This window comes from Myodes glareolus, chromosome X, assembly GCF_982192425.1.
Source record: "Myodes glareolus chromosome X, mMyoGla1.1, whole genome shotgun sequence".
NCBI classification, from domain to species: domain Eukaryota; kingdom Metazoa; phylum Chordata; class Mammalia; order Rodentia; family Cricetidae; genus Myodes; species Myodes glareolus.
This window is the reverse complement of record NC_142053.1, coordinates 5921666-5948372: the sequence shown is the minus strand read 5'-3', so window position 1 is coordinate 5948372 and position 26707 is coordinate 5921666. Positions and strand designations below refer to the sequence as shown.

At 40.3% G+C, this 26707-nt stretch overlaps 1 protein-coding gene across 29 annotated transcripts in view; it reads right to left on the bottom strand.

Annotated features, from left to right (window-relative positions):
* Ids (iduronate 2-sulfatase) overlaps positions 1-26707 on the bottom strand; it is a 252787-nt gene that overhangs the window by 207880 nt on the left and 18200 nt on the right. For 21 of the 29 annotated variants that reach the window (XR_015000371.2, XR_015000372.2, XR_015000373.2 and 18 more), the window contains exon 9: positions 26090-26272. The exons of 5 other annotated variants lie outside the window; for them this stretch is intronic. Coding sequence is in view for 21 of the 24 variants with exons in the window: in XM_085684656.2 (XP_085540782.1) it covers positions 26090-26272 (183 nt within the window). In the remaining 3 variants the exon portion in view is untranslated. Of the gene's footprint in view, positions 1-14931; positions 16820-22616; positions 26273-26707 lie in introns of those variants that run through there. 3 more of the 29 variants (XM_048457761.3, XM_048457759.3, XM_048457752.3) reach the window with 3 other exon arrangements.

Genomic DNA, 26707 nt, shown 5'->3' with positions numbered 1-26707 from the left:
ACTGAACCTAGAATACAGCACAATAACCATAGTAGATGACATCATCCTGAAGGCTCACTCTAACCTGTGGGGCAAAAGAGAGACTAACCTCTGAGGAATAACACCTACTAGGGAAGGAGAGAGAACACCTCACAAAAGGCAGAGAAACTTCTGTAGTGATATTTCATTTTTATATTAATAAATAAAGCTTTCCTGAAGATCAGAGAGTAAAAGAGCCCCACTGGTCAGTCCTACAGACAAAGAGGGGTGACACATACCTTTGATCTCAATAGCCATACTAGTTTGCATAGAAACCAGGCGGTAGTGGTGCACTCCTTTAATCCCAGCCCTAGAGAGCAATATAAAACAGGAGGAGACAGTTCACAGACACAGTCTCATTCTGAGATTCCTGGAGGCAGGATCACCATTTTGGACTGAGGTGGAGGTAAGAGTCAGTACAATAATGGTAGTGGATGGCAACAATTTGAGAGCTGAGTCCAACTTGTGGGGCACAGGAAAGACTAACTTCTGAGGAACACTTCTGCTGGAGAAGGAGACCCAGGCATCAGCTGCCAGAGCAGAATAAGGAATCAGAATAAATGTTGGTTTTGATTTCTTTGAACTTTGGAAATATAAGCTTTGGATTTATAAGGAAATCAGATTTCAATTTTGGACCTTAACTTCTTTAGGCTTTACCTTCTAAAATCAAAAGGATTTAATCTTTCACTTTCATTTCTCACCATGGATTATATCATAGAAGAATATTACACTTAAAATCAAGACATCTTAATGTTGCCAGCATTGTATTCTTAGAGAGTCTTTAATTTGTCATTCAAATTCACTGCAGAATCCCTGAAGAGCTCTACTAGACAAGATAGGGGCATTAGCTTTGAACATAAAGCAGTCTTCAAGTAAAGTTAATTAGGCCTTTGTTTTGACCATTCCAAAGCCTTTTGGAAGCCAGACTATATATTGCCTCCTAAGAGTACCCAAAGGGATAATGGTTGGTATTAAAAGGAGAATAAGCTGAGGACTCTGCTGACTCAGACTACTGATCAGTACTCTCTATCCAAGGAAGACAGCTATACCCCAAATAGCCTCTAACAATACACACATTAAGAGAAAATCAGGAATTGAAATAGGGTGAGGATCAGGCTCCAGCTTCCAAGATGAGTCTCTCAGGAATGACTGCAATTTTTTTATTTTAATCTTTATTTTTAACCTTTCACATATACATACTTTGCACAATAATCACCTGTATCTATATCAGCCTTGCTTGCCTGCCCACCCCTTTTCACAAATCAATCTTTCATATTCATGTTAATTCCTTTTTTTTCTTTCTGACCCACCAAGATTACCCAAGGCTATCATCTGTGGGACTATGGGTTTGAAGCTATCTGTTCGGCAGAGGGTATATAATTAAGGCAATGATTCCCTTCCCTCAGAATCTATTACTAGTCAACATTTCAGAGGTTAAAGGGAGAGCCCCATGAGTCCCTCTCCCTTCCTTGACTAACTGTTGGTGGAGCTGCTCTCATGTGGGTCCAATGCTGGTAACTAGAGCTCACTTGAATTATCAATTGCAGTGGTTGTTTTGTGACTACAGGATGGCATTTTGTAGTTCTTTACCCTATCTTCTGTCTCTTACATTCATGACTTGGATCTAAACCCATCACTTATTCTCTGCATCTTGGAAAAGCATTATGTTAATACTGTAACTCCATCAGCCTCTGTTTCCCATGTGGATTGGGACTCAGACAATAAGAGAAAAAGTGGGGGTGATCAATTGATCCCTAAGGTTTCAACACATTCTAATATAACACAAATGACCTCAAATCATAAAAGCTCCAGATTCATAATTTCTTCTGAAATCCAAGGAAAATGAAGCTCACAGTTTATACAGTGAAAGATATAGATTTATCTGGGATGGTTCATCATGACTGAAAACTTGATGGGATTTAGAATCACTGAGTACTGTCTGCAAGGCATTTATAGGTTAGGTTAATTGAGGTTGAGTACACTCACCCTAAATGTGGATGTACTATTTCATGGCAGGGATTTAGGACTGCATAAAAAAGAGAAAGAGAGTTGAGCCCTCATCATTCTAGTTCATGCCTATGGACATAGCAACCAGTTTCATGGTCCTACCACCATGCTCTTCCCCAACATGACAGTCTATGTGACCTGGAACTGGAAGCCAAAATGGAGGTTTCTTTCCTGAAGTTGTCTTCATCAGGTGTTTGATCCAGTAATGAGACACGAAACTAAAAGCATATTCAAGCTTTTCAGGATTTTTTTCTTGTGGAATACTTGTACACTGTGTGAAAATGTGCAGCCGTGATTGGTATAATAAAAAGTTGAATGGCCAATAGTTAGGTGGGAGGTATAGGAGGAACTTATGGGTAGAAAGAACTCTGGAAAGAAGAAGGGCAGAGTTGTCAGCCACATGGAGAGGAAACAGGAGGTACAATATGGAAGAGAGATAATATGATAGAATATAGATTAATATAAAAGGGTTAAGTTATATGAGCTAGTTAAGAACAAGTCTAAACCAAAGACTGGGATTTTATAATTATTAAGTCTCTGTGTTAACTTTCTGTGAGCTGACAGCCCAAAGAAAAATCCATCTGCATTCTCTAAAGTGCTTCCACCTCCTGACACCCTCCTTCCCAAATTTCTTGTTTCTGTAAATTACCTTCTCTTTTATGGTTTCATTGTTTTTGCAGCAGAGCCCATTTTCTTCATTCTGCGAAGCACCTACAAACTAGGTTATTCTGATAACAGACTGTTTTCTTAAGCTTGTAAACACTGGAAAGGAACACTGCATAGAGCACAGAAAAGAACACAAATCACAACCAAAAATTAGATACTTAACCTTTGATTTACATGCCACAGGACTTGTCTTCAGGTGCCTTTCTCTCTAGACCTCAGCCTCTTCACTCAATGCCAGTGTCAATTCTTATAGAAATCATTATCCTCCCTTCCCTTTGCTACAAATCTAAATGCCCCCGTCCTGTGCACTCACTAGGACAGAAGTTAGAAATACTTTGTAAAGGACAAAACCAAGTAAATGTTTTATGGTTTTCAAGTCATATAAATTCTGTAATCATTGTTTAGGTCTGCCTTTACAGAGAAAAAGTACCTAAAGACAGTATATAGATGGGTTAATTTAACCATGTTCCTATAAAATTTTACTTTCAAAAGCAAACAAGGGGCCATGTTTAGGTCTTGGGTCATAGTCCTTCAACTCCTGCTCTAGAAGAATGCTGAAAAAAATTCCCTAAGTCTTTTACTTCCTTTATAGTGTATGTAGCCATTGAAGTCTTCCTTACCACAATTCTCAGACTCCAAACGTTGTTCTGAGGCCTCCAATGACCTGCATTTCTGAGTGATTATGAGGTATGACTGCCTATTGATCTACATTGAGGAAGACTCTGTGGAATGACAAGCTGGACTTTGTCATTCAATAGCATTACACTATGGTCATGGGGGGAGGGGAGTATCATGGCATAATCTAACTCAGATGATTAACTCACACTGTCTTTGAAGAAAGAAGCAATGTAAACAGAATTTCGGGGCCAGAACATTCCTAAAGCATAATTCTGAGGTGGGCAAACAGCTCAGTGGTAGAGCTTGCCTGGCATGCATGAGCCTCTGAGTCTGATCACTAGAAACACTAAAAATAAAATATAATTAAAAAAAATGAGCTACCAAAGGTTTCCTGAGATACCTAAAAAGAGACCATTTACCTATAAACAACTGTTATGTTTATTAAAATGTATTATCTTCTCTTATTTAGGCAGAATCATAAAGATATATATATATATATATATATATATATATATATAATCCTTATCTGAGTTATTGCCCAAAGTTATTTTGCAGTTTTCACTAATTTGTAATAGAGTCTAAGAAAAATTTCTGTCACATTTTCTTAATTTTAAAATTAGGTATTTATTAAACATGCATCCCAATGACTTTGCTTGGCTGGGGAGTCAGAGATAAAGAAGAAGTGAATGGTTCCTTTTTTAGGGACAAGTGTTCACAAGGAAAGGAGCAGGAAGCCTTAATAGTATATAACATGAGACCTGGTCAGAAGGGACAGAAAGAAAAGGTCCCTTAGGAAATACAACATCTTCCCCAACACTGAAGAAGATGACTATTAATAAGCCTGGCATAGCATCTATCAGTACAATATTGATTGAATTGAGTTCAGGACAAATTATATTTATTTTATTTAAAATTCTAGACTTTTAGCTAGATAATGAATGCCTCATTTATACACTAAAATTGCATTCACATCTATTTTCTCATATTACAATAACAATTTCTCAGTGAGGAAGACTCTTTTATAGACTTTGTATATCACTCATACCCCATAGCCCTCATAACATATGAGTATATCTTCCACAAATCTGAGATTGTCTTTGTCTGAGTCACATGGCAGCCCCAAAGAATAATGAGTTATCCTCCAAACTGAGGAAGCTTTGAACTCAAAACCAATAGACATTGTTAGTGGATATGCAGCAATTCAAGTCCTTCACCCTGTGTCATGTGTTCTATTGGGATATCCAGAGGTCTCCAGGGTTCAACTCCAATTGCCCACAGCAGTAACTTACTTGATATTACACATTTCATTGATTATATTTACTTTCCTGTATCACATTGTATATAGCACTGGCTGGCCTGGAAGTTACTATGTAGTTCAGGTTGACCTTGAACTCACAGAAATCTACTTCCCTCTTCCTCCTGAGTACTGAGATTAAAAGTGTGTGTCACTATGTCTGGCTTCTACTTGTATCTCAGAGCTCACTTCTGTAATAGTCCATCATGTGTGTCAGCTTGGCTAGGTCACAGACTCTTGAGTTTTTGGTCAAATACCTACGTAAATGTTTCATGAAGGCATATTACTTTTTAATGTAACTATTTAAGTCATTCTATTTTTTAATAAAGCATAACACCATTCATAATGTACTTAGGAATCATTCAATAAATTCAAAACCTTAAAACAAAAAGACTAAGTTATCCCAAGGAGGAAGATACCTCCAAGATATTTTTGAACTAAAGCTGCAATAGTAACTCTTCTCCAAGTCTCCATCCTGTTGGTCTGTCAAAAGAGTTTGGGATTGTCAGCCTCCACCACTAAATAAGCAAATCCCTTAACCTAAATGAATTTGATAGATAAGTGTGTGAGGTGTATATGTCCTGGTGAAATAATCTACCTTTCCTATTGGTTCTATTTCTCTGGAGAATCCTAACTAGTACAATCTCTCAAATAAACTGATTATATCCAAAACCTTAATTTATCATGTGACTCCAGGAGAGCCCATCTCACAGATAAATATTCTATAGCAGAAAACAATGAGTTGACTACCTAAGGTCATAAACTTATTTATATCTAAGTGCAAACTAAATCCCTAGCTGCTAACAAACACTGCTTGTATATATGAAGACTTAGCACTTGCCCATCACTCCGCTTCCTGTACACATTGCTGCTGTTATTGTGAATTGATCACTTCCTCCAGGTTCATTCCAGTCTCAAGAAATGTGTCAGCCAGCACATGCCTTGTGAATCCTTCTGCAGACGTTGGCAATTGTGCCTGGTATAGAAGAGGCCTATTCATCACTCTGTTCTGCTCTGTGTTCTAGTCCAGGATGTTCATTCTTTTCTTTTCTAGCTTACTCCATTCTCTGTTAACACACAAGTTGATTCAATCTTACTGCATTTCCTCAACCAATATATGAAACCTTCAATCTCCCTCAAAAAAAAAAAAATCCCAAGCGACCAGAGCCTAAAATGAAGTGTCGGCCCAAGGGCCCAGATCTTATGATAGTCCAGCCGCAGCTTAGGCACCTTTCCCCTGGGTACTCTTAAGCTTCTAAACTGATCACGGCCAGGCCAAGTGCAGGTGGTATCCCACATTAACAGATTAAAGAAAACGAATGCATGAATACCTCTAGGAGAGATGAAATACCTCAAAATCTCTTATTCAATTGGCTCTGGGGACAACTGGCAAAAAAAAAAATAGTCACAAAGCTGATCCTCTTACTCTGGAGACCCCACATATAAGCTCATTCATATATTTGCCAAAGTGCTTAGAGATGCTGAAACCTCTTTAGTTACAATCTAATGAAGGCCATTGATTTGGGGAAGTGGATTTACAAGATAAACTTGACTGAGATGGCAAGCAGGTTAATAGCAGCCAAAGGAGCTGCTGAAGGCCCTCCAGCCCAACTGGACTTCTTAAGACTATCTCCTGGCACAATGCTGTCTGCATTGTTCTGGGCAGCTCCTAATACACAGTGTCTTGGACAGGGTGTGCCTTCAGCCTTAGCAAATTTAGTCCTACCCTATGCATGCTACAGTCTTGCAAGGGAAACAGCTGCAGCCTGACAGGGGATTACCAGGGAGACAAGGAAAACAGCCCAGGTGGCAGACTCCGTGGGAAACAGTGAGAGAGCACAGTCTTTGTTCATGTTTCCTTTTCTTGCTGTAGTAAAGTACCCAGACAAAAAGGAACGGAGGGGAGAGAGGGTGTGTTCTAGCTCCGATTTCCACGTTCCAGTGCATCACTGCAGGAAAGCCAGGGTAGAAACCTGAAGCATGTAGCCACATGATGCCCAGGAGCGAAGAGAATAATTGCATGCATGCTTAATACTCAACTGCCTTTCTCTACTTAGACAGCCAGGCCCCAAATCAGGAAATCATGTCACCCGCTTTTAAGCTGAGTCTTGCTATATCAATTAAAGTAATCAAGACAATGTCCCAGAGATACGTGCCCACTGACCAACCTGATCCAGACAGTCCCCTATTGAGAATCACTTCCCCAGTAAGTCTAGATTGTATCAAGTTAACAGTTCAAACTAACCATCAGAGCCTTCACCAGAGGAAATATTTTAACAAATGAGGCCCACCTTCAGCTCCATCATACCTATCTTTGGTCTGTCATCCTGTTAGAAGGGCAATGTAGGTCCAAGTAGGAAATCAAAGATGCTGGGAATTAGTACTTCCAAGCTGAGTCTTTCTCCCACAAAGTGCATACTGTTCATCAAGGTGACTTTGATAAGGCCATGAATACTGGATCAAAAATCATCTAGGGATGAGGAGAACAAACTCCTAATGTCAGCATCACTAACCATCCTCTAGATGGTCCATGGTTGAGGACTTGCCAAAATCAAGGTGATAATACAGCAGTATCACCATTCTGATGCTCAGGTTTGCTACAGGCTGACAGCTCACGTGGTCTGATAAAACAACACATTGAGGTAAGTAGACTCGCAGCAGCATTACACATAAGGACATGGCTAACAACTCAGATAGACTGATATACTTGCCTAAAACTACACCATTAGTCAAGGATGGGTCTGAATTCACACTCCAAATTCCAGGTGTTTCCAGGTTTTCTCTTACAAGATCACAGACCCAGGCCCACACAGGGTCCTAGAATGTTCACGCCAGGGTCAGCCTTGTTCATGTGTGTGTACAAGGTCTCTCAGAGCCAATGCATCATGGACATTGTTTAAAGTTGAATCATGCCTTTCCGTGGGATTTAGAATAAAGTCACCAGAAACTGGCATACCTGTATAAACATTAACACAAGGGCATAACCTAAAAGAAAGAAAATTGGGACCGGTAAGATGGCTCAGTGGATAAAGGTGCTTGCTCCCAAGTCTGACAACCTGAGTTAGAGCCTCAGACCCTATATAGTGCAAGAAGAAAACAGATTTCCAGACTCCTGCAAGTTGTTCTCTACCCTCCACACATGTGTCATACACCAACACATCACCCCCACCCCCACACACAAACATACATGCACATGCATGTACTATACATGTGCACATAAATAAATGAGAAAAGAGGGGGAAACAGAGCATTACCTCAGTTGAGTACCTGCCAGCAAATTCCTTGTTCTGAACTGCCTTCCCATGCTGTAAGTTTATGTCTGCTCTTGCTGTGAACATGTGGCACTTTTTCCTCAACCTTCTTGGAATAGAACTCTTAAAGCCCGACTTCAGTGCTGATGACCCTGACTCCAAGCTCCCCCTGGATGACTTCCAATAGCCAAACCTGAGTTAATTACTCTTCCTCTGTAAAAAGAGCGGGTTTTGTCAAGAATACTGGACATCTAGACACATTTGAATGGGAGATAAATAATTGTTCAATGTAGGTATGCATGACTCATTCAACATTTAGGATGTATTTTATCAAGAAATTCTTAGCTGCTTGTCTGAAATTCATATTAACATGGTATTTCACATTAAATCAGGCAAGTTTGGTTCTTTGGTCCACATGATAGCTGATTCTTGCTGCCAGTAATGGCTGACAGAGAAGACTGCATAATATTCTGCTTTACAAAAATATTTGAGAATAAATACTACAGGCTGCAGCAGCAACCTTTGTGTCATTTGGGGAGGACATTCTCGCCATAGATAAAGCCTGTGCCTCTGGGCTGCAAATGAGATCCAGTCCCAGAGGGCTAAAAACGAGTTAGAAAGCGGTTAGAAAAGAATCCCATGGGGTCCGGGACCTGAGCTTCATCTACCGAATATTTTATTCACGTTAATTCACAACAGTGTCTTTAAAATCCTGGACTAGAATACAAGAACAGTCTGTATGTGTGACAATCATTACTCCTTAGAGACACCCCGCGCCACCAGAAGGGCGCCCTTCCTGCGTTCTTGGTGCCACAGCGGCCTCCAGTGGTTTCTTTGAGGAACCACATGCTTGCTGTCTGCCTCTGGACTGGAGTTAAACCCATAAAGCCAGGGCAAGAGGCGGTGGCTGCAAAGAGGCCCTGCTTATGTGGCAGGTCAGAGTCATCAGAGCCAAAAGGCACCAATCCAAGTGCACGCCCTGGAAACATAGCTCTTTCCTGTTACTGTGAAGCACAGACCAGACAGGGTTGTATTTCATCTTTCATTTCATCATGTAACGTATCTGCTGACCCAATTTTACAGATGTTCTCTTCAAAATGGACTTGGCTTTATGAATATTTTTCTAACTATCAAGCTGTGGCAATAGAAATGTCAAAAAAAACTGAGCCCTTAAACAGGATAAGCAACTGCCCATTCCATTCAAAATTGACTCTTAATCAACCAGTTGGTTGTACATAAAGGAATTGGGGTTTTGGGGATGGGGAAAAAATTCACTGGAATTAGTAGCACTTATCCCACCCCACCCCAGTTCCTCAGCAACAGCTTAACAACAGCCTCGCTTCACTTCCTATGAAAGATCATATCTCCGACCCATTACTGAAAACATTCCCATCCCATAACTTTCTTCATTTTCATATATGTAGCTCAGGTTCTCTGCCATGGCTTCCCTTTGATTTGAAAGCAATACAAAGTAAAAAGGGAAATGAAAAACTAGGCACAGAAAAGAGGGCTCTTGATCCTTATGCACATGTTCGTGCCCTCCAGTTACACACAAAGGCAATTTTCTAAACCGGTGATCACCAGCCTTTCTCCTTTTCCAGCTTTATTTTCTGGCAGCTCCTCAGCTTTGGGCTGGCTGCTCTGTACATCACTTCAGCTAAAACCTGCCCCTGGGTCATAAAGCCTAGGCCAAAAAACATTGTGGAAGCAGCAGCAGGTTCCCGCACAGAGGACTTGAAGGTGGGCTTCCAACAGACCTGGCAAACATGGGTGTGACAGCTGCTTCAACCCAGCCAACTATGAACTCTTGGTCAAGTCACTTGCCTCATTTGGGTACTAGCTCCCACTTCAGAATAAGGAGCTGAGTGGATAGTCTTCCAACTCCCAGTCACTGTCCTGACTATACTGTCTTTGGCCTACCTCAAGCACTTTAGAGACAATTCATTTCATTTATTCATTTAGCAGACATAAATGAGTACATGTCAGTCTCTAGGTTACAGCTTTATACAGGAGAAAGAGTAAGAAATACCCCTCTTAGAAACAGATCACTGCAAGGCAATATATATAGTTCTAGAGGAAAGACACAGGAATCTGAATGAGTGAACCCTGTGGACTGGAATAGGAACCTCTATCACCTCTTTGGAGGTCAATTTGGCAGAGGAGTCCACATACTCAAATGTATATGCTAGGTTTTGATGGCTATAGTTAGAAAAGCTATTTTGTTGGGTTGCTATTGTTTGGGGCTGTTTGTTTTATTTTATTTTGTTTTAGAAAATCTATTAAGTGACTTATAAAATCCCAGGGAAGGCCACAGTTTTAGACCTTAATAATGGGCAAGGGAAAATGATCAGGAATATTCCAATAACTACCACCAAAGGTCCAGACACACATACACAAAAAGCATTTTAGCAGCAATGTTTATTGCTTCTGCTGAACAGTGGTGGCCACCATTACAACAGAGCCATGACACCACTGCTCCCTATTGCAAACTGAGAGCTTAAGTCCCAAGTCACATGCCTGCCTCTGATCACGAAAAGCCTCCCTCCCTGGCATACAACCTGTGATCCGTGGGTCACATACAACCTAGAATTTCTATGAATGTGTCCCAACACAAAATCATAAATTTACTTAAACATAAGTTTTTATGATATTTTAAAAACTAGATTGCACAGTTTTCCTGCATTGACTTCATAGGTAGCACAGTCTCATTACATTGTGTAAAGAACATGAGCACCTGGCATTTTGTCTCTCCATTCTGGCAAAATGACAGTGCCAGGAGTTTCCCAAGGTTAGTTGCCAAAATATTGACTTATGTCCTCGACACATGCCTTGGACCAGCTAACTACACTTGAAATTTTATCCTTTAGAGATATGTTAATACACAGAAAAACACACAATGAAATTCTCCATGTCATAATTTACAGGAGCAATAGCCCTGGAAACAAGCTAAAGAGTCAGCAACAGTTTAGGGAACTGACAGAAAATAAGACACCCATGATAAAGATGGACCTGGAAGATGACAGTGCACAGACAGTGCCCTCACAGCACTCACTAGGGAAACAGATGCAAATGAAATCATTGCACAAATGAATGCAAGAGTACAATGAGCTGAGACCTATGAAGTGGGATGCAAATGCTGCAAGTGTGCTGCACTGTGACTTAGTTAAGGGGAAGGATGCCCTCGGAGAGGGTAAAGCTGCCCCCGCCAATCAGGGTAGATTTTTAGAATATGTGGCAGGTCAGTACAGGCCAAACAAAGGGTCTGTCTCAAGGCCAGCTTAACGAACTTTCTATTTGTCCTCATAGTCATGACAAGTCACTGGCGTACCCAGGGAAGGCAGGAGGAGAAGTACACGTAGTAGACAAGAGGAGCCTTGCTAAAGGCTCTCTTTGAACTGTGCACTGGATAGTACTGCTGCAAGGGTGCAAGGTCAGTCAGAAGGTGGTTTCTGTTCAAGTGCTAGGAGGTGGTGACACACAATGGAACTGGGTAGATTTGGAAACTTGGATGCAAGTACCTACCCACCCACTCCCCCTATTAGAAACAGCCAGAAAGCCCAGAGCCAGAAAAGGCAGTGGCCTCTATGCTAAGTACTGCAAATATATTCATGAGCAACAGATGTCATGGAGAAGGAAGGAAACTCAGGCACTCCAGGTCTAATCAATGCCTGCTTCCTATAATTCCTGGCCTCCATCCATTAGGTACCAGCAATGACAAACAAAAAAAGACTCTGGTTACTGAAAAGTGTCCTCTGACTACACCACTTTTTCTCCTATTTGCGAAACCTAGCTCCAAGCCTTTATAATACAAGCATGTAACCTGGAGCAACTACAGAGACCAGACAGGTAAAAAGGGAAGATGGGGAGGTGGTTCTAGAGAGGGAAAGAGCAGAATACAGGTGCTATTATGAAGGAGGAAATGGGGAAATGGCGGGGGGGGGGGGGGGTGTCCTGGCCAAAGGGGTGGAATGGAAACACAAAGGGAGATGGAGCGAAGAGTGATATCTGAGAAAGCCATAGGGAAATCATATTAACTCTTGTTCACTTGCCATTTTATATATTTATACCTACATGTGTATGAATAAATTTAACAAATACACATCTATTTTTTAAAAAAATAAAGTTACATCACTTATGGTGACAATGCTCCCCTTCCAAAGTCACAGCATATCTAACAAAAACCACATTATCAGGTATGGGAAACCTTTTCAGTTGTTGGTCAGAGGAGTCCAAGCAATTCCCAAAACAACAGCAAAATATGAAGTCAAGACACTGTACTGTTGAAGACACCATACACTCCGACATAGAACTTGGAAGGCTTGAGTGGTAACTGACCTGGAAATTTCCTCTCTGACGACTGACAAGCTCTCACAGCACTGAAAAGAGCTATGTGAGCTGTCAATGGAGAAAAGCAATCAGCAGTCCTATCCAGTTATCACACCTAGGAATCACAACAGTAAGCAGAATGCCAAAAGATTCTGAAAGGTGCAAGGGCAGCAGATATATCCTGAGGGTAAACAAGAGCCGTCTAGTTGGACTAAAGGCCCACTCAACAGGAGGGAAATCATGGTTAACACGGTAAGTCCATGTGCCTGGTGAAGTCAAGGACCCTAGAAAAGAACCTACTATTGTCACCTTCCTAAGCCAGTTTAATTTCTAACAGCATTCTAAAACTTAGCCTTATACCCAGAGTAAGTGTAGTTTTCTCCCCTCATCAAAGAAGCTTCTTTTCTTTGCAACAGGTGGAGACCATTATAGAAAGTCATTAAGTGGCCAAAACGCAGAGAATAACTACCTGATTACAAACACTATTGACACATCTATAACACAACCCATACACCTAAGGTTCACAGAACATCACAGAAGAGGGGTGGAAAGATCCAGGGATGTCAGAACATCGGCTATGAGTCACTGTCATCTACATATGACAAGGAAGCTACACCTATGAAATCTCAAGACTATAACTGCCTAACAAGACATGAAAATTGGTAATAACAATTGGCATGCCAGCATGAATGGAAGAATCTCATAAGGCCCAATCCCTAAATGAGGAACTATAAGGCCATTAATGACTGCTAAGAAAGAATCAGTCTGCTCCAGGGAGGAGACACCTGAGGTGATCCAGCCCCAAGTGGTCAGCACTAAAAACAGCGTGTGCCCAATGATAGCCTATGCTGGAGAGGATGTGGAGTGAGGGGAACACTCATCCATTGTTGGTGGGAATGCAAACTTGTACAGCCACTGTGGAAATCAGTGTGGCAGTTTCTCAGGAAACTGGGAGTCAACCTCCCTCAGGACCCAGCAATTCCACTCTTGGGAATATACCCAAGAGATGCCCTATCATACCACAAAAGTATTTGTTCAACTATGTTCATAGCTGCATTATTTATAATAGCCAGAACCTGGAAACAACCTAGGTGCCCATCAATAGAAGAATGGTTAAAAAAGGTGTGGAACATATACACATTAGAGTTTTACTCAGCGGTAAAAAACAATGACATCTTGAATTTTGCATGTAAATGGATGGAAATAGAAAACGCTTTACTGAGTGAGGTAACCCAGACCCAAAAAAGAGGAATATGGTATATACTCACTCATAAGTGGTTTCTAGCCATAGTTAAAGGTCTTTGAGTCTATAATTTGTGATCCTAGAGAAGCTGAATAAGAAGGTGAACCTGAAGAAAATCATATAGTTATCCTCCTGGATATTGGAAGTAGACAAGATTGCCAGGCAAACTTGGGTGCACGGGGGGTGGGGGTGGAAGTATGGGGTGATGGTTAGGGAGAAGGGAGAGGGGGAGGATCAGGGATGGCTTGGGGGAATGGGAGGGGGGAGGGAGGAAGGATGGTTATGGGAGCAGGGAAGTTTATATCTCAACTAAGGGAGCCAGTTTAGGGTATGCAAGAGACTTGATTCTGGAGGGGTTCCCAGGCCCAAGGAGAGGTCCCCAGATTGTACTCTGGGCAGCAGAGGAGAGGGTGCCTGATCTGGCCTTGGCCCATAACCACAGGGCAGGAAACCCTGACTGCTCTGGGGAATGGTGAGGGAGGAGGAGAGGGAATGGGGGGAGTGGGGGGAGTGGGAGGGTATTGGGAGGAGGGGAGGAAGTGGAAAGAGTGTTTTCGGATACTTGAATAAACAAGTCTAACGAAAAATAAATAAATAAAAAATAAAAACAGCGTGTGCACGCGCGTGTGCACACACACACACACGTGAGTAACACTAAATGAACGCCACCAATTTTTTTGGGGGGTATGTGTGTATGTAACAGTAATAATTAATGATAAGAAGTCATGAACTCAGAGAATCCCTATCTCGAAAAACCAAAAAGAAGTCATGAATTTGAGGAATGGGGGTAAATGTGAGAGGAATTGGAGGTAGGAGAAGAGGAGAAAATATGCAAATATAGTAGTCATATATGAGATTCTCAAAAATAAATATATTTTTAAAAGAAAGAAAAATGCCCCCTGATATCAGAACATGGTCCAAACATGCAGGAGCTGAGAATAATTATGGGAGCCAGTGAGAAAATTTCAAGAAACCAAATCTTGTGGCCTCAGTTTCTTCAAAAACAAGGAATTGTTCTTGGATTATGCTTTCATGTGCCTCCCAGATGTAGCAAATAGGAGTGACTTTACTTCAAATTATTTATTGCAAGTGGCTATTGTTATCTGTTTTATAAAGCTGGCTATTGCATGAAACTGTAGTCTGCCTCATTGACTCCATCCTCCCAGGAGCCACTACCTTTCAAGCCATGACACCCTGCGAACCACAGGCCTAGGAAATGTTTTCATGCCTCCGGTGTCTGAATATACCACACACAGGAGCAGACTCTTCCAATCTTGAACAAATGTTTCTCCCTTTACCTAATTGCAGCTGCACAGCTAAATTTCCAAGAGAAGTGAATGAGCCTTCTTCTTCTTTTCTACTGCAACTACAAAGCAAAATAAGAGGCATGCCATTGTCCACAGAGGTACTTACTCATGAGCAACTCACTACCAATCCTCAAGATGTAAGTCCTTATATGACAGATGAAAGAGGACCAACAGGAGAGGAGGGGAAACAAGAGACCATAATAAGTGGAGACAAATATCATTTATTCTGTCATATACAAAATCAAAAATATGCATGAGAGAAAGAAAGAGACAAAGAGACACAGAGAGAAACAGATAGAAACAGAGATAGCCAGAGAGATGAAGAGAGAAAATGGTGTTCCAGTCTGCTTCTCAGTGGAAGTGATAAAGACTGATCAACAACAATCTGGGGGAGAAAAGGTTATGTAACTGGCAGATTATAGTCGACCATCAAGGAGAGTGGTTGTCTATGTAGCTGACAGATTATAGTCCACCATCAAAAATGAGGGGGGTAGGTAACTGACAGATTATAGTCCACCATCAAGGAAAGCAGGAGTTATGTAACTGGGAGATTATAGTCCACCATCAAAAAGAGTGGGGTTATGTAACTGACAGATTATAGTCCACCATCAAGGAAAGCAGGGGTTATGTAACTGGGAGATTATAGTCCACCATCAAGGACAGCGGTGGGGAGGGTTATGTAACTGACAGATTATAGTCCACATTCAACGAGAGCTGGGGGGTTATGTAAGTGACAGATTATAGTCCCCCCTAAAAAGAGCGGGGGTTTAATGTAACTGACAGATTATAGTCCACTATCAAGGGGAGCAGGAGGTTATGTAACTGACAGATTATAGTCTATTATCGAGAAGAACGGAGGTCTATGTACCTGACAGATTATAGTTCACATTGAAGAAGAACTGGGGCTTATGTAACTGACATATTATACTCCATCATCAAGGAGAGTAGGGTGTTTTAAAACTGACAGAAGATTTTTCACCATCAAGGAGAGCAGGGGGTTATGTAACTGACAGATTATAATCTATCATCAAGGAGAGCAAGGGGGTCTATTTAACTGACAGATTATAGTCCACATTCAACGAGAGCAGGCGAGTTATGTGACAGATTATAGTCCTCCCCTAATGAGAGCAGGTCTTTAATGTAACTGACAGATTATAGTCCATCATCAAGGAGAGCGGAGGGTTATGTAAATAATAGATTATAGTTCACCATTAAGGAGAGCAGGGTGGTTATGTAACTAACAGATTATAGTCCATCATCAAGGTGATCCAGGGTCTATATAACTGACAGATTATAGTCTGTCATCAAGGAGAGTGGGGGGTTATGGAACTGACAGATTATAGTCTATCATCAAGGAGAGCAAGGGGGTCTATTTAACTGACAGATTATAGTCCACATCCCACGAGAGCGGGCGAGTTATGTAAGTTACAGATTATAGTCCCCCCTAAGGAGAATGGGTGTTTAATGTAACTGATAGATTATAGTTCACCATCAAGGAGAGTGGGGGAATTATGTAACTGATGGATTTATTCCAACATCAAGGAGAACAGGGTGGGGGCATTTATGTAACTGACAGATGATAATCCATCATCAAGGAGATTGGCATAAGAGCTCAAGGCAAGAACTGAAGTAGAGGCCACGGAGAAGTACTGAGTACAGACTTTCTCACCATGACTTGATCAGCACCTTCTTTTAAAGCACAGGCCCTGAGCTCTCCACACAGCCAGGATGCTCCTCCATTAATTAGCAATGAAGAAAATGCTCCCACAGACATTCTCACTGTTCAATCTGATGGAGATTTCTCCTCAGACGAGACTCTCTCTTTCCAGGTATGTCTAGCTTTGTATCAAGTTCACAAAACTATGACAGAGGGTATGTGGCCAGAGAAAGGAGACCAACATGGGAGTGGGAGAGAAAAAAGAGAGAATAGAGGACCAATTATGTGCAAAACACAATTACATAGAGATATAAAATATCAAACAAAACACACAATTTTGTACACTAAAAAAAAAACAAGCAAAAGAAAAGGAAGTCCTGAGCAATATCCACAGCACAGCAGCCTCAGCCTCACACAGAACTGGTTAGGGACCTGAAAAGAACAAACATGGTCAGTGGTATCACAATTTGATCAATTTGATCAATAGTGTCATTCATTTAAAGGAAGCACTGAAAAGCCCTGACAGAACAGCAAGAACTGTACACAAAATAGCAATGGCAAATTTAAGCCAGGTGGTGGCGGCACATGCCTTTAATCCCAGCACTCAGGAGGTAGATGTAGGCGAATCTCTGTGAGTTTGAGGCCAGGCTGGTCTAAAAGAGCTAGCTCCAGAACAGCTAGGGTTGTTAGACAGAAACCCTGTCTTAAAAAAGCAAAGCAAACAAAAAATGGCAAATTTAGAGGGATTTATTCATATGAAAACTTAGGCTGCTCTTAACACAAATACAAAGGCATGCTTCCAATAGTGTGAAAGAGATGAATTCATAAAACCTGCTAAGTAATGAGTTTTGAATATATATAACCTGAAAAATGCTCCTTCCAAAACATACCAAAAAGGACAATAAATTAGTGAAAGTGTTTTGTAAATGCTACAATAGTACTGCTCCAAACCCTTTTACCCACATAAATCATAGTCTCTGAATTCTAGAAAAGGAAGAAAGTAAAGTAAGTAAGCCCAGGCTCATCTTAACTCTTGCTACCTTAGCATGTGATGATTTTCTATTACACCTCTCAGCAGTGAGACTCCTGAGTGGGCCCTGCTGTACCACCCAGTACCCGACTCCTGAGGTTAGTCTCAAGGATGCCCCATTTGGTGTCAATCTTAACTAACTTTGTTTCCTCTAATCTGGACTTTTCTCCCATCAGAGGATTAGAACCTGTGCCTAGAATCTAGAGTCTAAATTTTGCATCTTTGCCAAGCATGATAATCTCAGCACTCAGGATGCTAAATCAGGATGATTTGAGGCCAGCCTGGGCTACATAGGCAGACCTGCCCCCCCTAAAAAATCAATAAAAAATAGACTTGCATTATGACTAAGAATGGTCTCAGGAGGCAATATTTGAAGTTACAATTGGAAAACTCTGAACCCTCAGGGAAACTCTTGACAGTGGCTTCCTTGCCACAACAGACTGCCCTGTATTTTTTCAAAACCTCAAGCAGTGCATGGCATCTGCTACATCTAGTGCATGAAGGAACAAGGAAGCCTGCTGGAGCTTTCAGTGACATGTGAAAAGGCAATACCCAAAGTGGTGAGAATTCTGACCCACAGTAGCCACACAGGTGACCTCTACAGTACCCACTGATGACAGATTTCTGTTTCACATACACATATGGAGCAGAAAAAAAACCTACTCTGTAGTCTCCAGAGACAGCTCAGAGTAGGCTAAGCTGATAGTTTTTTACAATAGACAAAAAGAGATAAAGGGCAGAGGCCCAAGGGTAATTCCAGTCTGCCCAGATCTCAGGCCAGAATTCACAAGTCCCCTCCAAAGAAACTGGAACCCAAATGATGGCCTTTTGGAAGAAAAAGAAGTCAAGCACTCATCTGAGAAATTATACTAGAAGCCATTCACACAGGATGGGTATGGCTGGCTTGGGTTGGACAGAGGGAGAAGACCCACCCACTTACAGCTGTGCAGAAAATTCCTTCTGTAACCCAGGTGAGGCTTCTCCAGTCACTTTGCCACCTCTCAAACCACACTCACATATCTTAACAATAAATGACTAATGTAGCACACACCTAAAGAACCACATCACGAATTTGAACAGATCATTTTACATTCGTGTTGATAGCAGCCCTGTGAGTAATAGTCAAAGATATAAACAACCCATCCATGGATGATTGGCTAAGCAAAATGTGGTAAATGCATACAATAGAATAATATTCAATTTCAAAAGGAAAGATACTTCTAACATTCTAAAACATGGTAGAATACTGAAGACATTATAAGGACTGCAATAATCTGGTCACAAAATGACCCAAATGTATGTCTACAAATCTATGGAACCTTAGAATAATCAACAGAAACAGTATCATGGTAGTAGGAGTTGGAAAAGGGGGAAATGGAGAGTTACTATTTAACAGAACAGAGTCAGTTTTGCAAAAACAAAGTTCTCTAGATGGATAGAGGTGATTAAAGCACAAAATGTAATTTTACTTAATGCCTCAGAAGTGCACCATTGAAAGCAGTAAAGATAGAGGACAGTTCGGTGGCGTGCACCTTTAATCTCAGTATTTTGGAGGCAGAGGCAAGTCGATCTCTGTGAACTCAAGGCCAGCCTGGTTTACATAGTAAGTTCCAGGACAGCCAGGACTACACAATTAGACTGTCTAAAAAAAAGTGATTAATCAACATAAAACCAGATACACTGACCCTGATAGAAGAGAAAGTGAGGAATAGCCTTGAACGCATTAGCACAGGAAGCAACTTCCTGAACAGAATACCTATAATGCAGACATTAAGACTGACAGTCAACAAATGGGACCTCACGAAACTGGCAAGCTTATGTACGGCAAAGGACACTGTCAAAAGACAAAGTGGCAGTCTACAGAATGGGAAAAGATCTTCACCATACCCTCATCATGACAGAGAAATAATATCCAAAATATATAAAGAACTCAAGAAACTAGACATCAAAAAATAATCCAATTAACATGGGGTAAGGGGCTGGAGAAATGACACGGTTAAGAGCACTCACTGGCTGCTCTTTCAGAGGTCCTGAGTTCAATTCCTAACAACCACATGGTGGCTCACAACCATCTGTAATGACATCTGGTGCCCTCTTCTGGCCTGCAGGCACACATACAGACAGAACGCTGTATAAATAATAAATAAACCTTAAGAAAAGATATAACAGGAATTCTTTAATAAATAAATAAATAATAGGGTACAGATCTAAACAGAATTCTCAACAGAGGAATCTCAAATGGCCAAGAACTGCTGAGAGAAATGTTCATCATCCTTAACCATCAGGAAATGCAAATCAAAATGACTCTGATCCCATCTTACACCTGTCAGAATGGGTAGGATAAAAAACACAAGGGACAGCCTATGCTGGAAAAGATGTGGAGCAAAAGAAACACTCTTCCACTGCTGGTGGGAGTGAAAGCGTGTACAGCCACTTTGGAAATCAATATGATGGCTTCTCAGAAAATTGGTTATCAATATATCTAAAGACCCAGCAATACCAATTCTGGACACATACCCAAAGGATGGTCCACTATATCACAAGGACACTTGTACAACTATGCCCATAAAAGTTTTATTCATAATAGCCAGAAACTTGAAACAACCTAGATGTCCCTCAACCAAAAAAAAATGGAAATAAAATGTCCTACATTTACACAATGGAGTATTTATTATTCAGTGGTAAAAAACAATGACATCAGGAAATTTGCTGGCAAATGGATGGAACTAGAAAAGATTGCCCTGAATGAGGTAACCCAAACAGACCCAGAAAGACAAATATGGCATGTACTCATTCATAAGTGGGTATTAGCTGTAAAGGATAACCAAGCTACAACCCACAGACCCAGAGAAGCTAAGTAAAAGAGAGAGCTCAAGCGGGGGATGCGTGAATCTTCCTGTGAAGGGAAATAGAATGGACATTGCCAGTGGACATGGGGAGGGGTCTGGATGGAGGGTGGTGATGGGAACAGGAAGGATAGGGGGAATGGAAGGAGAGACAACTAGAATCTGGGGGCATCACATCTCTGGGATGAACTAGAAACCTAGAGCAATGAAAACTCCCAGAAATTTGAAGGTGACCCTAGCTAAGACTCCTAGCAATGGGGAAAACAGAGCCTGAACCACCCACCTCCTGTAACAGGCAAGACTTCCAAGGTAGGGACCAGGACACCAACTCAGCCACACACCCTTTGAATTACAATTTGTCCTGTCTACAAGATGTACCAGAGTAAAGATTGCACAAAAGTTGTGGGAGTGACCAACTAGTGACTGGCACAGCTAGAGACCCATACCCTGAAAGGGAACTTACCCCTGAGGGCCAGGACCCAGAGGTGGGATACCCCAGAGACCTAGGATCAAACCAAACCCAAATTGCAAAACAAAAAAAAAAATCAATGAAATGACTGCTAATAATATTCTGCTATATCCACAGATTGATGCCAAGCCTAACTGTCATCAGAGAGGCATAATCCAACAACTGAAGGACACAGATACAGAGACCCACAGTCAAACATTAGGTAGAGCTCAGGAAATCCTGTGGAAGAGGGAGAGGAAGGATTGTAGGAGCCAGTGGTTTTAAGGACACCACAAGAAAACCCAGAGAACCAACTAATTAGGGTTTACAGGGGCTCACAGAGACTGAACTGACAAGCAGAGAGCCTGCATAGATCTGACCTGGGACCTCTGCATATATGGTACAGTTGTGTGACTTGGTCATCATGTGAGACTCTGAATAGTGAAAGCAGGAGCTGCCTCTGTGTTCCCTGCTTTTGGGACCCTTTCCTCCTACGAATTGCCTCATCCAGTCCTAGTAGGAGAAGAGGTGCCTAGTCTCACTGCAACTTGATATATTATGGCTGGCTGATATCCATGAGCGGCCTACCTGTATCTGAAGAGAAACAAGGGAAGAGAAATTGATGGGATGGGGGATGGGGGAAGGAGAGGAAACTTTGATTGGGATGTAAAAATTAAATAAACAAAAAAAAGTGGTTAAGGTGGTATATTTTCTGACCTCTATTTTACTGATTTTTAAATGCATATTAAAATTTGAGAATTTTGACAAATACAGACTAGTGCAGGAAAGGTGGTAGTTACAATTATTAACCAATACCTGCCAACTACCATGAAAAACCATGCTAAAGCTTGAGTGTGGCTTGATTCTATAGCAGTTGTTTAGAGTGTATGAAGCCCTTGGTTTGATCTCCAGTTCTGGAAAACAAAATATCTTGTTTTTATGCTACAGCAACAGACAACTGTAAAGGTAAGAGTATACTGAGCTTAAGGCCAGCCTGGGCAAAATAATAAATTTTTGTCTCCAAAAGCTACTAACATTACACTAGATCCCAATTAAGACAGAGACTATGTGGTAGTAGACTCCACTTATGAAAAGATAAAATGTTCTTATCTACTCCTATGTATTTGACACAAAAAAAGGAGTAGAAATACACACAGATGTCAACATTAGCTATATTCTGAAGGTTGGCATGATTTTTAGTGTTGCCACAATGATAAAAATCCAGAATCATCCAGGAAATGGACACCTAAGTATGCTTGTGAGGGATTATCCTCATTACATTGACTAATGTGTGGAAGATCCATCTTAACTGTCTGAGAACCCAGGACTGCACAGAGCAAGTAAGCACACTAGTGCACACAAATCAATTACTCTCTTCTGTCAGTGGACTGTGATACCTTTGCTTGCAACCTCATGATGGACTAGGAGCTAAATCACCCTTTGCTTATGTGTGCTGTCAAAACTGAAAAAGAAACTGAGGGAGTTGGGAAGATGGCTCAGCAGTTAAGAACAATGACTGCTCTTCTAAAGGAGCTGGGTTCAATTCAAGCACCCACACGGCAGCTAATAACAGTCTGTAACTGTGGTTCTAAGGGATCCAACTCTTAATTCTGGCCTCTGACAGCATCAGGCATGCACATGGTGTACAGAGACACATGCAAGCAAAATACTCATAGAAACAAAATAAAAATAATTTCAAAAACCCAACTAAGAAACTAGGCTTCTTTCTAGCATCATCATTTTTTTTTTACTTTTTAAAATAATGAACATCTTATAATTAGGTGGAAAGACAATAACACCAAGATCCCCCAAAAAAATTCAAAGGAAAACAAGTATTTATTCAGTTTTCAAATGGAATTGTTTGTATGGTTAATACAAAAATGAAGGAAAAATTATCACACCAGAAAAGAGCAATTTATTTTATTATATTAAAAGGTAACACCCATAGTATGACCACACAAAGTCAGACAACTAGAAATGTAAAACTCAACTGTCACACAGATAGAGTAATGGCTCGTGTCACTAATATGCAAAGAATCAGAAGTCAAAGCAGGATACAACTTTCACCTATTATTTTGGACCACACAGGCTTGCTTTCTCGATGCTATGGTTTTTATGTATAGGCTTGTTGACTTTGTTTTCTAACTTTAGTATGCTATAGCAGCAATAGAAGACAAAACGGAGCTGCTTTCAATGACTCGGCAGTGAGAGACCATCCTATGGTAATACTTTGAAACACAACATTTTATTCACAAAGTTGATCATAGCATTGCGTGTAATACTAAAAATTTGGAAATAACCCAAATTTCCAACAACTGAAAGAAGGTTAAGAAAATTACAATAAAACTATACAATAAAATATATTACCAGCAATATAAAATATCTGTGAAAGTCACTAAAAACCATACGTAATATTTAGAGAAAATGTAAGAACAGAAATTGCATTATAAAGAACATAGAGGATCAAGAAATGGCAAACATTTATACCCCCAAAAGGACAAGATATTACGTGACAATCTCAGGATAAAGCACTTAGACATTTTCTTGTGTTTTATTACATTTCTGATTTCCCATTTTTCTATAATTAACACATAAAATTCATAATGATAAAAAGTGCCTTTTAAAAAATTGAAGTAAATAGAAGATTTTTTTAAAGCATTCAATTTCCCTACAATATAATCTAAAGAGTCACAGAAGCCTCAGCCTCTAAGCAGTAGGGGTGGGGGAGCCAGGCTATGAAAAATGACCATGAAGGGTTTGGAGCAAAGAAGAGAGGGCACAAGCTAGAAGGGCCAGGGAGGCAGGGATTGGCAAGGAAAAGTTAGCCAAGGAAAGGGGCATTGTGGAGCCAGGGAAGACTCTGACTGCTCAGCGGAGGTCTTTCTAGACCCTTAGTAGGCACTGACGGTGTTCTCAAAGGGCAGGGTCAAGAGGGATTTTTTAGGAAGACACATGGATTCCTTAAGTAACAGGGGAGGAAAAAGGGGGGGAGGTAAACAATTTGGGAAGGAGAGGGAAAGGAGAGAGGCAATGGTGATGAGAATGAAAGGAAGAGGCTGATGGCCATAGCAAACTCCCTACTCTATGCCTAAACAAAACATAGTTTGCTCATTGTGGGCGAATGCACGACAGTAGGAACCTGCCAATCAGCTGGAATACAGGATAGTTCTGCCCAGTAGAACTGTCTGCTATGATGGAAAGGCTCTAACTCTAGCTACTGAGCACTTGAATTATGATGTACTAGAAATCATTTAAAATGTTATTTCATGTCAATGAATTTAAATTTGAATAATCACAAATGTCTTGTAACTACTAAGTGGATAGCACCACTGGGCTTATGACTTCATTAGAGGCAGAATTTGGAGGGGCTGACACTAAAACTGTGCTTCAGGAGATAAAATAAGAAAACTGTAATGTATATACTAGGCTCAAACAGAAACAATAAATGAATGTAAAATAAAAAAAACTGTTATCAAAATCTGTCCCTATAACTGTGGAGTAGGAGATGAAGCTAAGCAAAATAAAAACAAGCTGTGAAGAATTTCTAAACTAAATTGTAAAAACGGCACTGAGAGAATACAATGAGAACAATAAAGATGAAGAACAAGAAGAAACTGAAATAAACCATCTACAAAAGCCAGTTTCTAGATGAGAGGCAAATGTACAGATCAGGAGAAACGAATGGGGCCATCAATCCTCAAATACAAATTGCTGTTGCCAAAATAGTCACTTGATTGCTCAGGAAAATAACTGTGCTACCAACTACCCCTTTACTCTAGGCCAACTAGTAAAAACAATCTGTCTTTGAGATTTTACAGACTTAAAAATAATATCTTGGCTTTTGGGTTACAATTTAATATACAACAGTAATTAAATATACTTAGCTATTCGCTATATTTTGTGTTAAAAACATTTACCTTGAAAGACTGAGACATTTTTAAGGAGAAAACTATTGAAATTACTCATTTAATACAAGACTAAAAGCACTGCATGTTGGAAAGCTGTTGACCAATGATAACCAAACAGTTTTCAGCACATTACAGAATTGACTTTTTTTTAACAAAGGTAGGTAATGAAATAACCTTATCCCTACTACATACCTTTCTTATTACTTCCATATTTAGGGAATATGCAGGGAATACAGAGGTACATTCTGAAAATTACTTATACCCTAAAGTTTCCACAAGTCATAAAATAATGTACACTTCATAAGTTTATGTTTTCTTTACCAAAAAATAGAAGTAGAATAGCTTCTGCCTTCAGGATAAGTGGGGATTTGCAATTCTCTAACTAGGAATAGGAATATGATTTTGAATGATTCAAATAAAGGGTATAGTTACATTTTAAATGCTTTTCATTGTGAATAACAGACTTTTTAACAGATAACCAAGTTCAAGAGTTATACTATTTACTAGCAAATTATTATTTGGGTCAGCAAGTATTGAAATAGTTAAATGAATTTTGTACCTTTATTCATACTTTACTAAGCACTACTTATTATTTAATGAAGAAATGCTGCATTAATAATCCCATGTGTATTTTACCTTTCATTTTGAAATCTGTAGTCTTATAAACAAAAGTTGATCATACATGATATAGAAGTTGCTTCTAGAAATATTACTTAATTTCATATTTGAGAAAGAAATGAATCCCATGTTAACATGTTTTGACTACACTGAGCTACCTAAGATATATGATTACTTTTTGAAATGCACTAAATTCAACAAGTAAATTATTTCTTTAGTACAGTACTATTCTTGGCTACCATGGATTATATATACAAAGGTATGATTACATTTTGTTAAGTTCACTTTTATACTTACTTAACCTAAGTGATGAGTGCTTTTAAAATGGAAGCGCTTCAGCCTAGCCTAAATTCAATGATCATTTATAACTTAAGAAGAACTAAATGAAAAGATTTGTCTGCCACATAGTCCTAAGCCAAATTGATGATGCTGTTTTGATTGCTACCCACTCAGGTTATATCTAATACAATAGGTAGTAAAAGATAGTCACTTCTAATGCCACCTTTCATGAGACAGAAGGGGACAAGAGGACACATATGCGGTTCTCCGAGGCTGGCAGAACTCAAGGCTTCAATGAGTGGGGAAGATCTCCATGTTGGGAGTCATTATATACATTGTGATCCTGCAGTGGGTCAGAATCCACAAAATAGAGTTCCCCTGCATGAATGTCGGAAAAATTAGCCAAAAATTCAGCAGGATTAAAGCCAACCCACACTGTATACCTGTAGTCTATGGTGCGTATAGAGTAGCCCATGATCTTTATATCTTTTAAGCCTGGCTTGTCAGAATTCCACTGAGGGGAATCTGCAGGCCGGGGGTACTGACTATAGGCAATCGACTCCCGGGGATTACCAAGAAAGTGTGGATCCTCTTCCAAATCATGGAGCTGCAAATGCCTCTGGAGATTCTGGCCTTCTCTGCACAGCTCAACATGAAAAGAAGGGATGGGGCACCGAGGAGGAACTTGTAGTCCGGCAAGTCCAGCAAGTGTGGGGAAGAGAGATACAAGTTCCACAAGGTCCATGATGTGCCCACCTGAAACAGGAAGCAGCACAGCTTGGTCTGGTACACCGCAGAGCCAGCCAAACCAGAGCCTGTCTGAGCACCACCTGATACCCATTTCGTTTTCATATACAACATCCAGTTTTTAGCAAAAGAAGCTTAGAAATGCTACCTCTCCAGGACATTTCCTTTCACTAACAGTCCACCCAATGCAATAACAGGATGTAAAATGAAGTGAAAGTGTTTCTTGCCTGCTGGAAGCATTTTTAAACTACTTAAATTTTAGAGTCAAATAATTGATCCAGACAAGTTCAACCAATTACAGCTCTACCCATGGTATAAACATCTGTTGAAGATTATTCATTTCTAAATATTTGCATTTGATTCATATTTTGTTTTTATTATGGTAAAATACACAAACGACCTAACCACTTTTTAGTTACAATACACGTATTCACATTGTGTCAA